This window comes from Bos indicus, chromosome 16 (genome assembly GCF_029378745.1).
Source record: "Bos indicus isolate NIAB-ARS_2022 breed Sahiwal x Tharparkar chromosome 16, NIAB-ARS_B.indTharparkar_mat_pri_1.0, whole genome shotgun sequence".
In the NCBI taxonomy this organism is placed as follows: domain Eukaryota; kingdom Metazoa; phylum Chordata; class Mammalia; order Artiodactyla; family Bovidae; genus Bos; species Bos indicus.
In genome coordinates, this window is record NC_091775.1 from 57,402,696 (window position 1) to 57,416,719 (window position 14,024).

At 49.1% G+C, this 14,024-nt stretch overlaps 1 protein-coding gene across 2 annotated transcripts in view; it reads right to left on the reverse strand.

The window, feature by feature from the left end:
• TNR (tenascin R) overlaps nucleotides 1–14,024 on the reverse strand; it is a 494,238-nt gene that overhangs the window by 65,455 nt on the left and 414,759 nt on the right. For both annotated transcript variants that reach the window (XM_070768479.1, XM_019976964.2), the window contains 2 exons: nucleotides 12,813–13,082; nucleotides 6,438–6,623 (listed from right to left, as the gene is read on the reverse strand). In XM_070768479.1, coding sequence (XP_070624580.1) covers nucleotides 6,438–6,623; nucleotides 12,813–13,082 — 456 coding nt within the window. The remainder of the gene's footprint in view (nucleotides 1–6,437; nucleotides 6,624–12,812; nucleotides 13,083–14,024) is intronic.

Consider the following 14,024-nt stretch of genomic DNA (forward strand, 5'->3'; position numbering starts at 1 on the left):
GGACACCTCCCTGATTTGAGGGTGTGGATGATGTTCAAGCATCAAGAGAAGACTCCATGCTGACTTAAGGAAGGGACTGGTCCTACAAACTTATGTTTGAAACAGAAAATCATCACCAAGGACTGTTCTCATATACAGCTTTTTTGTTGCCAGTGGGATTAATGAGGAACATGGGTCATCACCCTCTGTCCTACAAGAACATCCCACCTGTGGGTCTTTGCTGTAAACAAGCATTCCCTGCTGAAGAAGTCAAAGCAGAAACAGAAAAATTCCCACCTGGCTTGACTCCTGGTCCCCTCGTATCAGCCCCTTAGTGCAAATAGGGAGCAGAGGCCCAGAGGCGCCAGCTGTGAGGACCGCGTGGAAGCCTCCGCTCTTTCTGTCCTTTCTTCTGTTTGGGTCTCTGCAGCCCCTGGGAGTTGGAGCCATGCTCAGAGGGTGCCTTACCAAAGTGACCACTTGGGGTCACTGTGACTTCGCCCAAAGTAGGTTGAGCACCATCTGGCCCCGGCCCCAGGCCCATTGCCCAGCTCCTCCTCCCCAGAAGAGCCTGCAGGGTGTTGAAGGTCTGGCGCTGGGTCTGGGGCCTGTGCCCTGGCATGTCAGGGAGTGCAGACAGGATGAAGTGAACATCAAGTGCCTCCATCGGCACTGATTTGCCAGCTGGACTCCTTTAAGGGGGTCTTGGGTTTCTCCGTGGAAAGTCCTCCTGTGGACAAGCACCTCTAGGAGCCCTTCTTCTCACCACGAGACCTCCACTGGGGCCCCAAGGAAACAAAGTGGGCTCTGGTCGAGGCCTCGCTTTTCTTTCCCCAGCCACCAGAAGCCTGGAGGGCGGCAACTCGTAGGGCTGACTGGGGCATGCTTGTAGACATCAGCCCTGTACTGGTGTGTTTGTATGTGTGTGAGTGTGTGAGGATGTCGTGTGTGGCTGGCTGCAGGTCTTTGTTTTCTTGCGGTCTGGTGTTACACCACGAGGTCTGTAGGAATCTCTAAGCCCCTGGATTTCCTAACCCTGTGGATGATTTTTCTGATTAGCAGCTTGTGGACTGGAGATCCAGGTGGTTGCCATGCAGAGGCAGCTGGTGAGGAGGTGCCATCAAGAGGTGTTCAGGGGCTGCCCCATGGAGACGAGGTGACAGCCAGGTCCCCAGAGCTGGGTTACAGCCTAGGGCTCACTTGGCCCTACGGGCCAGCTCCTTTCGCCCTTCTCCTGACCACAGGGGTCCTCAAATGTGGGCTCCTGTTCCTGAGGGCGACCAGGCAAGACTCTTCATGGCTGAAGACACCCCCTTCCCCTGTCCACAGAACACTGCAGCCACAGGCTCTTCAGAGCGCAGGGTATAGAGTCCCCCTCAGACACAGGCCAGAGCAGTGTTTATAATCTGCATATAATCTGCATCGATCTCAGGCAGGGTTTTATTGTTGTTGTTTTGTTTTTTTAAACAAAGTCCATTCAAACAATGAGGATCTCCTTCCTTCCCCACCCCCACTTCCTCACTTCCTCCCACTCTCCCTCCACTAGGAGTTTTCTGTATGGTTTATGGTTTGTCACTGCTTTACAGAAAACAGTGGTGGTGCCAGTCCCTGGTACCTGCTGCCAGATCTAACCTAGAGGGAAGTCAGTGAGTGGTGAGCCTATATAACACTCAGGGACCCCTTTGGGACTCCAGGTATGGAACACAGGCCAAGCAGACGTGGCCCAGGCTGAGTGCGTGAGTGCTAAGTAGCCTCAGGTGTGTTTGACTCTTTGCGACCCCTTGGACTGTAGCCTGCCAGGCTCCTCTGTCCATGGGATTCTCTAGGCAAGAATACTAGAGTGGGTTGCCATGCCCTCCTCCAGGGGGTCTTCCCAACCCAGGGATCGAACCCCCATTTCTTATGTCTCCTGCACTGGCAGGCGGGTTCTTTATCACTAGTGCCACCTGGGAAGCCCCCAGGCTGAGAGGCTGAGCCTACAAAAAAAGACTTATCATTAAAGATATAGAAGCTACCAGAGCAGAGAGAAAAATCATTGTAGTCATGGAGTCTGTCGCTGAGAAACAAATCCATACTCCTGGGCATCGCCTGGAGAGACCAATGGAGAAGAAAGGTTTGGTATTCTGTGCCCCAGCCTGGCCTCTGCATTGCAAAGTGGGGGTGGGGGGAGGCGGTTATATGATGGGGGAGGTGGGGTGGGGTGGGGAGGTGCTGTGAGGTCTCTGTGTGACTTTGAGCCCTGGGGTCAGGAAGGGCCTGTGTTCCACAGTAAAGGGGTACGAGGTGGCTGCAGAGACCAGGGCTTCTGCAAAGAATATCCAGTACAGGTGCCATAGAACTTGAGGGACTTGGAGTCACCTAACTCTGAGAATAAAGGGCGTGTGAACTTGTGCCTGGCAGAGGCCAGGTTGCAAGGGACCCAGGCTGAGCTTTGTAGGGATTAAAAACTATAAAAGGTTAAATTACTACTGAATGTTTGTTATGTGCCAGTGCTCAGATACATAAATAAATATGATTTCATTGAATCCTCAAAACAACCTGTGAGGTAGACCTGATGTCCTTCGGGCCAGGAAGCAGAAACACAGAAATTGAAGCAATTTGCCAAAGACACACATCAATGAAGTTGGTCTCAAGCCTAAGTGGGCAATTTCAAAAGCCATGCTCTAGGTATTCCTTTTTATGGCTGAGTAATAGTCCATTGTTATATGCACCACATATTCTTTATCCATTCCTTTACATAAAGCTGGTTCACTTTGCTATACAGTAGAAAGTAACACAACATTATAAAGCAACTATACTCCAATAAAAATTAAAACATAAAAAGGCAGTGATGAAAATTTGGTAATCTAAAAAAAAAAAGAAGAAGCCATGCTCAAACTTGGTGCTTCTTGCCCATTAATGTGCACACAGATCCCCAAGGAGCTTTTAAAATGCAGACTCTGATTCTATAGATCTAGGTGGAGAGGATTCTGCCCATTGCCACAGGTCCCCCCACACACCCCACTTTGAGAAGCTGGGAATCTGCTCTGTTCCGTACTTATACAGGGTGTCAATTCAAACCATCTCTTAGCTCATAGACCTCCTCCTCTGTGTCCTTATTCATCATCATCATTGTCATCATCTGAGTATTGAGTACTTTGCTATGTTAGAAGAATGGCCTTAAATTCATTAAGTTCATGATCTCACTAAAGCCCCATCAAATGCTATGAGGCAGGTGGCAACATTCCCCTTTTACATATGATGAAACAGAAGCTTAGAAAGGTCATATCAATGGCTCCAAACCACACAGGATGTAGTTGAGCCTAGATGTAGAGTCTTAGGACTTCCCTGGTGGCTTAGATGGGAAAGAATTTGCCTGTAATGTAGGAGACCTGGGTTCAATCCCTGGGTTGGGAAGATCCACTGGAGAAGGGAATGGCTACCCACTTCAATATTCTTGGCTGGAGAATCCCATGGACGGAGGAGCCTGGTGGGCTACAGTCCATGGGTTGCGAAGAGTTGGATATGACTGTGCAACTAACACACACACAGAGTTTAGAGTCTTGGCTCTTAACGTGTCCCATGGGACTGAGCATTCAAATAAAATGGGGCAGGAGAGATGGTACCTTCTGTTATGGTTGCAGTTGTTTTTGACTAAGGGATAGGGAGGGTGGGGATAGGCAGAGCTGAAGTTTCTAGTCCTTCCTGCGCTTTCTGGCCAGGAAGGAATTGCTTCAGATGAGCCTGGAATTGTCCTTCCCACCGTGCCCAGAGTCCTGTTTTATATATACAAGCAAATAATTTGCTGGGAACCCAAAACAAACAAATTGAACAAGAACAACAACAAAAAAATCCCAAAACAAGTCTTGGGAGCTGAAAAACTCTCCTTTTTAGCATCCAGGTAGGACAGTGAGGGAGAAAACACAACTATTAAGAGCTGGGATCAAACTTCTCCCTCTTTTTGCCTTGCCTCCAGCAGGGTCCTTCCTTCTCTTTCCCTAGACACCACAGTAAGAGCGCCAGTGATCCTTGTAATCGGCATCTCAGCAAGTACAGACATACTTGATTTCCTTACATGCCTATAATCCCTTTTTAAATCACATAAGGCTATTTGCCTTTATAAATCTTCCCAGCAGTGAGCTCCCTGGGATAATTATATGTAATATATATTTATAGTTTTATTTCATAAGCCCAACTCAAATAAAAAAACCAATATCTCTGAGTTCACTCCTCGATAATAATCTTCCCATTCCTTGGAAGTCTGCAACATTTAAAATTTGACCCTTCCTTTGCTGTTGCTTCTTTAGTAAGAGCAGCTGTGAAAATGGATGGGAGCTTTTGACTAGGCTTCACAACTGCCTTTCATGGCTCCCTTGGTAGTTTTGGGGACACGGGCAAGTTTCCAAACTCTCTGAGCCTCAGTTTCCTTATCTGTAAAATGGGGATGATGACTGGGGTGGCTGTGATGCGATGGCTGATGGCACCTTAGTTGACTGATATGGCAGGCAATATTTTCGTTCTCATGTCCCTCGTGAGTCTTGTTGTTGTGAAGATGAAATAAGCTAAAACTATGTGAAGCTCCCTGGGATAACAGTTGACCAATGAATGTAGAATCTTCTTTTTTTCCACTAATGGGAAATAATAACTAGGATGTGAGTGAATTCTTCTCTATATCCCATGATTTTATAGCGTATCCTCCATCCGAACATCAAGCCATCATCTTTGTAAAGCTGGTAATTGCCAAAGCAGCCTGCGGCTCTGGGCAGGGATACGCTGTGCCTAGAACCAGTTCCCTCTTGTATCATTGCAGGTTTTTTTGTTTAGCTTAATTTTTGTGAATGTCTCCAGCTCTCTGGAAAGGCCCTATGCCAGCTGGTCTGTTCCTGCTATGTTTAATTCACCCCCATTAACCTGCTTGGTCAGCATATCTTTCCATCTCTTTTCTGTGTTTTCAGGAGTACGTCTGTCTGGAAAAAGCATTTATTATATTTACTTTAACTAGCCTCATTTGGCAAGGCAGTCTGGGATTTCAGTTCAGGAGGAAAACAGCTTTGATTATCCTGCCCTTGTTTACTCTACGCAGTCTTTGCTGTGGATCCCTGGTCTATCGAGATGACAAATGCTTTTGCGAGAAGCCAAGACACAGGATAAACAAAGTCTCTGTCAGCACACCACCGGCCTCTGGTCCATAGCTGTTTTGTACAGTCTCCATCTAAAAACTGTACCCCCATTTCCAGCCATCTACCTTTCAGCAAAGCCTAGAGGTAGGTTTTCCTGGATGGGTGTGTCTAAGGCCCAGGAAGAGCACTAGCTGGGCTCCACATCCACATGGGGACACAGAATGCTCCCCAGACAAGCACCATGGTGACCTGGAGCATCGTGTTAGTTCACTCCACCATTATCTCTCCCTGACTCCAAACAGCCTCCTGACCACTGTCTGCCTCTGACCTTGCCCGCCTCCTGTCTGATCTCCACTGTAGCTGTACAGATCTGCACTGCATCATCTATTTAAGACCTTTCAACAACTCCTCACTCACATGCTTTACAGGGTGCAGAAGGCATGACCAGGCTCTTAATTTATCAGCTTATCACTGGCTTCTTGTAGCTTGTGTGCAGTTGTTCTCATTCATTCACGCATGCATTTATCCATTCATTCACCACTTATCCAGGACCTAGGAAGTGCTAGATGTTGTGCTAGATGCTGGGGAATCATGGTGATCAAAACCAGACATGAGCCCCCTTTCACAGAGCTTCAGTCTAAGCTGGAGATCAACAACCCAATAATCATACCCACAAGCGCACAAGGATAACTTGAGAAGTGCTGTGAGGTGAGGGGTCATCAGCAAGATGACATTGCCAGGCAGGATGACCTGACCTCACCTAGGAACCAGCCAGGGTTCCAGAGAAGTGACAGGTGAACTGAGAGCTGGAAGGGAAGCTGCCATCATGAGGTGAAGCGAGTTGTGGGGGGAGAGAGCCTGATAAGCAGAGGGAATGGCATGTGCCAAGCCCTGGGGCAGGAGAGTGTTTGAGGAACTAAAAAAAGTAGGCCTGTGGGCCTGGAACACTGGGAGCACCAGGAGATATGGGAGATGGAAAAGACTGGAGAAGATGGTAGGGAAACCAAGGCCATGGGAGGGTTTGGAGTTTATCACAAAAGCAATTGAAGTCCTTGAAATGGATGCACAATAGGATGGCATAGTTAGAAATGTACTTTGAAAAGATCACTGATGGAGTGAAGAGGACAGTGGAGGGGCCAGGAGAGAATGGGGGGTTATTGCAGTGGTGGAGACAAGAAGTGATAGTAGCTTACACCAGGGGATGGCAGTGCGATGGAGAACAGTAGATACATGCCATAGGTACTTGGTGGATTATATCAGAGGGATTTGGCAACGGTTGGATGTGGGCATGCAGCGCTGGGAAGAGGGCTGGGAGGAGCTCAGGAACTGCCGTGCCCCCAGGAGCCAGGGCTTACTCACCGGTGAGTGTGGCTCTGCTGGTTGGTCCGATGGTTTTGGGGACCAGCAGCTCATGGTACTGCTCGCCCGCCAAGGTGCTGTACTCAACCTTGTACTCCTGAACCTCTGCTTCACTGTTGTCCCACTCGAGCTCAAGGCTGGTTGCTGTGCGGGAACCAACCCGCAGGTTCTTGGGGGCATCAATCTCTTAAAAAAAAAAAGACATCACCAACATCACACAGGATAATGTGCATTTGCCATGCATCTTGAACTTGAATAGGCTTTGCAGTGACAGCCCACATCTCACCCTCTGCCTTTTGTTTGAGTGAACCCCAGGGGTTGCCCCTTAGCTTTTGGTCTGCCAGGTTGGCCATGATAGATTCCATGGGCAGGCTGGAGAGTTTTATTTGGTAGTTAGACATCAATACACTTTACACATTCCCCATTCCCATTCAGAAGTTCTAGTGGTGTTCTAGAAATTGAAAAATGAACTAGTTAGTATCTTAAGCCTGAGACTAAGGGAATTCCTGGAAGGAGGAAATCAGAGATGGCACTCAATTGAGATGAAAGAGTGTAATTTCAAATTTGATCACCAAGCAGCAAAACAGAGGATTGGTTGCAAGATTTTGAAGTATAAGATGTCTTCCCTTGGATTTACTTGCATAGACATGCTGAAAGGTTTGTACAGAGAGACGGGATGTGATATAGTGGAAATCAGTCAGCTCTGGAGTCAGGTCTCAGTTTGACCTCCACTTCTAATTCTAAATGTAATGGGGCCATAGGCAAGCCTTCTTCTGGCTGGGCCTTGATGGTTACATCTGTAAGATGGGCTAAGAATACTGCTTTTCTAGTTGTAAAGATGAGACAATGCATGTGGAAGTGTACAGTTTGGGGACTGGTACAAAATTAGGTGTCTAAACCCTGGGTTGACTTACTGGTGCTTCCACAATTCTCCCTGAGGTCTAACAACCTGGCACCCCCATGCCTGCTCCTTGGAGTTCCAAGAACTCCACAGTAATGAAAAGACCTCTGGCATTGGGGTCTCTCCCTCAACTGTGGGGGGCTGGTTCTCTCTCCCAGGACTGGTCATTCTGGCAGGCTTATTTGGGCAGAAACAACATAAAACAACTTACAGGGTAAAAAGGTGCTGTCTTGACAAACTGCCACTTAAAAAGTTCTAAATAGGTCTTGACTTTGAGACTTGAATTTAACTTTGGAGTGGACCAGCCATTTGTTCTGGGAAAACCTCAAGTGGACTGTTTTACTTTGTAAATGCCAGGCAAGTCTCCACCGATTGTTCTTTCGGAAGATGGGATGTTGTGAATCAGTCTGAGCGCAGCTGCTGCAGAGTGAGAAGTGTTCTGTTTAGGGATGTAAATTGGGTGAATCTCTTAGCAGATTTATGCCTCTGCAGCTTATTTTTCTGAGAAATGTTTCCTTACTCAGTGTGGGTTTGGCATGCGGGAAACCGTGCATTCTGCACGAGCTGTGTGTGTAATTTCTCCAGCAATTGTATGGTGAGAGGAGCTTAAGTAGAGGGGCATGTGGGAGGAATGCTCTGGACTACAGGTCTCTAAATCTCACATCCCTCAATCTTTCTGGCAATGGGGAGGGGTGTGGGGGAAGAGAGGCTGGCAAACGACTGGGTGGGGCTTGGGGGTGTGTTCTGAATGGAACTGGAGCAAAAAAAAAAAAAAAAAATCACTTAGGGTCCAGGTTGAGTCTCCTATTTACCTACTGCTCTTCACAACTAAAGACCTTGGAAATGGTAGACTGTAGTTTTTTTGGAAATGGTAAACTATGGTTTTCTTTTCTGCATTTTGGGGCCTTAGGGTCTACACCCTGTGGACAGGCAGCAGTGTTTCTTCTGAAGGGACCAGACATTTCCAATGTCAGTGATCCCCAAAGAGATAAATCCTGGGAATGAGAACTGGGTAAGGCAGGTGTCTTAGGACTAGGCTGGAGTGAAATGATTTGCTCCCTCTAGGTCTTGGAGCCTGACCTCCAGGAGGGCCAGCTGAAGGGCCCCCTGGCAAGTGGGAGCTGGGCTAGTCTCTACAACACACCAGCAAGCCAGGAGCAAGGCAAAATCAGATGCCCAGTGGAGGCCCTGGGGAGGGGCTGGGACTGTGGACTCTCAACTTGAAACATAAATTAAATCAAGCACTTCGCCTGAAAATTTTCCATTGCTTCCTATTTCAAGCTCCTAATGGTAGCCCATCATTAGTTGGTGATGGACAGGGAAGCCTGGCATGCTGTAGTCCACGGGGTCGCAAAAAGCTGGACACGACTGAGTGACTGAACTGAACTTCAAGGTGGCCCACAGGGCTCGGCATGGTCTGGCCCTGCCTGCTTCTCCGGTGGCACCTGGGAGCATTCTTCCCTTATTCATTGTGCTCCAGCTGCACTGCCTTTTTCCTACTCCTGACTAATTCAAGCTTATTCTCACCTCTGGGCTCTGCACTGACTGCTTCTTTTGCAGAGAATGCTCTTCCCAGACCCTCACATGGCTGAGGTCACTTTGCTGTTGGCGTTTAGTCACTAAGTCATGTCTGACTCTTTGGCAACCCCATGGACTATAACCCACCAGGCTCCTCTGTCTATGGGATTTCCCAGGCAAGAATACCGGAGTGGGTTGCCATTTCTTCCTCCAGGGGATTGAAGCCGAGTCTGTCAGGCAGATTCTTTACCACCGAGCCACCTGGGAAGCCCCCATGAGGTCACTTAGGTCTTGATTCAAACCTCAGCCCCTCAGAGAGACCTTTCTGACTACTCCCTCTGTATCATTAATTTCATTTTTTAGCATGGTCCTCGTAATTGAGACGGTCCCATATAGTCATATGTTCCTTTCTTTTTTCCTTGTCCAGTTCCCCTCACTGGAATACAACTCACATGAACTGGTATCTTGTCTATCTTGTTTATTCTGCAGCCTTACTACCTAGGACAGTGCTTGGCACCTCTAGGTATTCTTTAAACACAGGAGAAACAAATACTGTCCATTCTCTGTCTTGTCTGCTCCTTCAAAACCCTCGAGAAAGTCTTGTTAAATATTCTGGCTGGGGACTGTGAGGATGCTCAGAGTGAGGGGGTGCAGGAAGAACAACAGCTTTGACTGAGGGCAGCTGGTCCTGGCTGGCTGACAAGCACCATCAGGGTTGAACTTGCGGAGGCATTTCCTGGGGAATCCCAGAGCATACTCCCTGCCCAGCAGGTGGGAGCTCCAACTGTTGTGGGGCCTTTAAATGAGTTTCCAGGACTGCTGCAGCCAAGGGCCACAGACTGGTTGGGCTTACACAACAGAAACATTGTCTCACAAACTGGAAGTCTGAGATCAAGGTGTTGGCTCCCTTCTGAGGGCTGTGAGGGAGAATCTACCAGAAGAGGAGCTTCCCTGGTGGTCCAAGGGTTAAAAGTTCCCCTTCCAATACAGGGGTCGATCCCTGATCTGGAAGCTAAGTACATGTCTTGTGGCCAAAACACCAAAACATAAAACAGAAGCAATATTGCAATGCGCCTTCTCACTTAGTCGTGTCTGACTCTTTGAGACCCTTTGGGCTGTAGCCCGCCAGCCTCCTCTGTCCATGGGGTTTTCCCAGGCAACAATACTGGAGTGGGTTGCCATTTCCTTCTCCAGAGGATCTTCCTGACTCAGGGATCAAATCTGTGTCTCTTGTATTGCAGGCAGATCCTTTATCTGCTGAGCCTTCTGGGAATTCAATAAAAATTTTAAAATGGTTCACATTAAAAAAAAAAAAAAAATTCACCAGGAGAGTCCTAGGAATTCCCCTATGAGGGCAACTGCAACCAGAGCTACGTACGGAGAGTGGCGAAGTTTGTGAGACTGGCCTCTGGATCTTCCTGGACCCTTTCTCTCTAACCACTGGCTTTGGTGGGCTTCCATCAATGCCCTCCTTTTTCTGAGCAGCAATAAGACCCAGGCAGATACCCTGCTCACCACTCGGGAAGCAAATCTCTGTTTTAATTGCCTGTGCAATTAGTGCGCTCCTAGTGTCGAAGCCATCACCTGGAAAAGCACTTTGGCTAATTTGAATTTAAGCGGAGTTCTAAAATGACTGAAGGCCCTGCTGTGAGGGTCCAGGCACCTTCTCATCATTCAGCACAGCACCTGTCAACTCCGGGCCTTGAGAGCTGGTGAGCAAGTCTGTCCACAGCTCCCCGCCCCCATGGCCCCCTCACCCCTCACCCCCCACCCCCTCGAGCAGAGCAGGGCAGGTTGCAGGTACAGGCTGCTGCTGCGTGCAGGAAGCAGGCACCTAACAGCTGCCCATGCACGAAGCAACCAGAAACAGAGAATCACGCCAAGAACGGAAACTCATGGTGGGGAGTGGGGGCTTCTAGGAGGCAGAATGCAATTGTCTTGATTGAAATTTTCCTGGGCCACCAGCCAGTCCTGCTTCCATCTCGTCAACCTAAACATCAAGAATTCCCTTTTCGTGCTTCCACCTGAAAGCTCTCGTCTCCTTTTCAGCCTCTTCAAACTGCTTATCTGAGCACAGCCACAAAGAAACCACTTTTCACACAAAAACTATCTTGAAATTGAAAAAGAATGCAGGACTTGTGGCTCTCAGGAGGTCCCACCACCTGAGAAGGTCCTGCTGTGGGTGCTAAGGTTGGGGGTGGGCAGGACTGACCTTGAATTCACCAGGAAGGGACCTTGTGTGAGGCTCCGAGCAGCTTTGGCTGAGTGAGGGAAAAGAAGGCAAGAGAAATGGGCAGAATGTAGTTCCTTTGTTCTAAAGATACACAGTCACAGGGGAACCCAACATGTATTTAGTAGAAAATCAGACCAGGGACCCCAGGCTGGGCTAGAGTCTAGCACAGGGACAGGAGAGAAAGCCTGAGAGGGTCTCTTTCAGAATCAACTGTCTTCTCCATTTCCTCAGTGTTCACACTTGGTCTCTTCAATAGGGAAATCTTCTCCCTAACCCAATGTTTCCTTTGGGGTGGAGGGAAAGCTGTTATGAGATTCTCAGCCTTTTTCTTCCATGGGGAAGATGGACTCACCTCAATGGTAATTTTTGTAGTGAGACTGGGCACAACCATTCTGGTTCCCCTCTCAAGGGAGCCCTCTGACCATGGGGATCAGCCTCTGCTTGTTCCTCTGTGCTATAAGCCCTAACCTCAGTAGCCCCCAGCTTCTATGACATGGGAGTCTTGCCCAGACTCACAGGGGCCATCAGTTGGCAAGCCCATTCGATTCTAACACTAAGCTACCTGTTCTAATCTAGGGGATATTTTGGCCTCCATCTGTCTTACTCTTTGCTATATTTATCAGCTGATTTTAAACACAAGCAGAGGGTAATGGAGCCTCCCTGAAGCCCTTGGCTGACTTGCCCCATCCTGTAACAGGCTCGTAGGCCACCACTTAATGTGGGATGCTTTGATTAGTGATTCTCCTACTTCATTCTGATGGAAGATGCTGGTTCTTAGATCTTACAGATGCCTGCAGTTCCCTTTGACTGCTGTGCCACCTTGGGAGCTGGCAGAGACATTCCTTGACCTGTGACCTCCAGAGGGCAGATAGGCAGAGACACGGAGTCTGGATTAGATAGAGACTCACTCTTGGATCTCAGCACCCGCTGACCCAGGAAGAGCACTGGCGAGCCTGCATCTGCTTGTGACTGACCTACTTGTCCACTAGTTGGCCGGCCGGATGGGCTCCAAGAGAACCAGGGAGCAGGTCATGAGGTCTGGCTTTTCCCAAGGCTCTTTAAAAGTCCTGACTGCCTTGGGAAGTGGGTGGCCGGTCATCCCAGCTGGGGAGGAGGCATTGACATGGGCTTCATTCAGCCTGCCCTCCGTGGGAGCCAGGTCTATGTTAGCCCTCTTGCAAGTGCTCACAAGGACGAGTAAAACATTCTCAGGCAGAAGGCCTGCTTCGACACGGATGGGCTTTGCCCAACTCCAAGGTGCACCATGGTGCTGGTAAAGTCGCTGTGGATCTATGGAATCATTACCACTGTTTCCAGCAAATAGCAATGAAGTGTCACCAGGAAGGGTCACTGAACTCTCACAAAATTGCCCTTTGGGTTAGCAATGGGGATGTGTCAATGACTTCAGGACAAACGTTTCATTTTATAAAGGAAAGATGTGAGACCGGAGGGGAAGAGTTATGTCAGGTCACAGACCTGGCTGGCAGCAGAAGCAAGACAGGTACCCAGCTCTCCCCTCCACAGGTGGCCGGCGCTCCTCCATTCTGTGATGCAACCGCACCGGGAGGCCCGGAAACCTCTCGCTTCCCTCTGGCAGTGCACGGGATATTTGTGGATGCAGGCGCACACACCATCTCTCTCCCTGGATGCCCCCTGCCCCGACGATACCTGCTGGCGCCGCGCCCTCTCCCCTCCCCAGGCCCGCCCCCGCTCGCAGCCTCACCTGTTGTGAACTGGGTGGCGGTGGCCTCGCTCTCGTTGGTTCCGCGGACCGCGCTGACCCACACCTCGTATCGGGATCCCGGCCGCAGGGCCTGTACCGAGTACTGGCTCAGGGGAGGCTGCAGCCGGAAGGTGGTCTTCCCACCTTCCCCGCCCACCAGGCCGTACTTCAAGAGAATGAAATCGACTTTGGCTCGAGGTGGGGTCCACTCCACGAAGGCCACGGTGTCGGAGACATCTCGAACTAGGATATGCGTGGGCCCATCAATGACTAAATGAGGAAGAGCCGATAGAAAAAAAAAAAGTTTGAGAAGTGAGCCTTGGACTTTAGTAAGCGCTTTCCTTTCCTTTCCTCCTTACATTAGCCTGGTCTGTTAGAGAGAGGATGTGTATTGTTATCCCATTTTACAGATGGGGATAATGAGACAGTGAGATGGACTCTTTCCTGAGGACACATGGTTTGGCAATGGGTGAATGGACACTGGATCTCAGGTCCCCTGAGGCTGTGATTTTTTTCAGGACTGGCACTTCCCAGTTTGGGTGGAGGAAGGGCACTTAATGGCTTGAGAGGGCTAGCCCTGCTCTGTCAGGAGCTTATGAGACAAAGGACAGAGAACCGTGCTTCTTGTGTGTGCCCAGCTGTCCAGCCTTCACCTTCTTTGAGCCCCAAGGAAAGATCTATGAATTAGCATCCTGTCTAAACATCTGAGACTTCCAACTTGGTTGCCAGTGAGGGCATCATGAATATCCAAAAGGTGTCCCTGCTCAGCCATACCAACAGCTCAGTCAACCAGTTGCTAAGATGCTCAAAAACCCAACAGACATTTGTATTTGTGTATATGAAATATGCCTTCTGGGAAAACTTGCTCTTCTGTTGAAAAAAAAAAAAAGATATCAATCTTGGAACAGCCTCTTGTGAGCTATTTTTTCCCCACTGGTTCTTGCATATTCCTGAGCCAGAGGGCACTGCATCACACCCAGTCCTTCTGGGCTTCCAGATATTCAGCACGTATCCCTCACAAGTCCTGGCCCTGGCACTGAGCAGCCAGGGGAAACCACTGTGCAATGGCCTTATCTAGAAAAAACTGGTTGATTTCCTAGGGGGCCCACTATCAATGGTTCTGATATCCATCTAGGGTCCTGTTCATATTGAATTAAATGATGGTGGAGGTGGGGCAAGGTGAGAGAATGTAGAAGGGAACTAGAAAGGCCT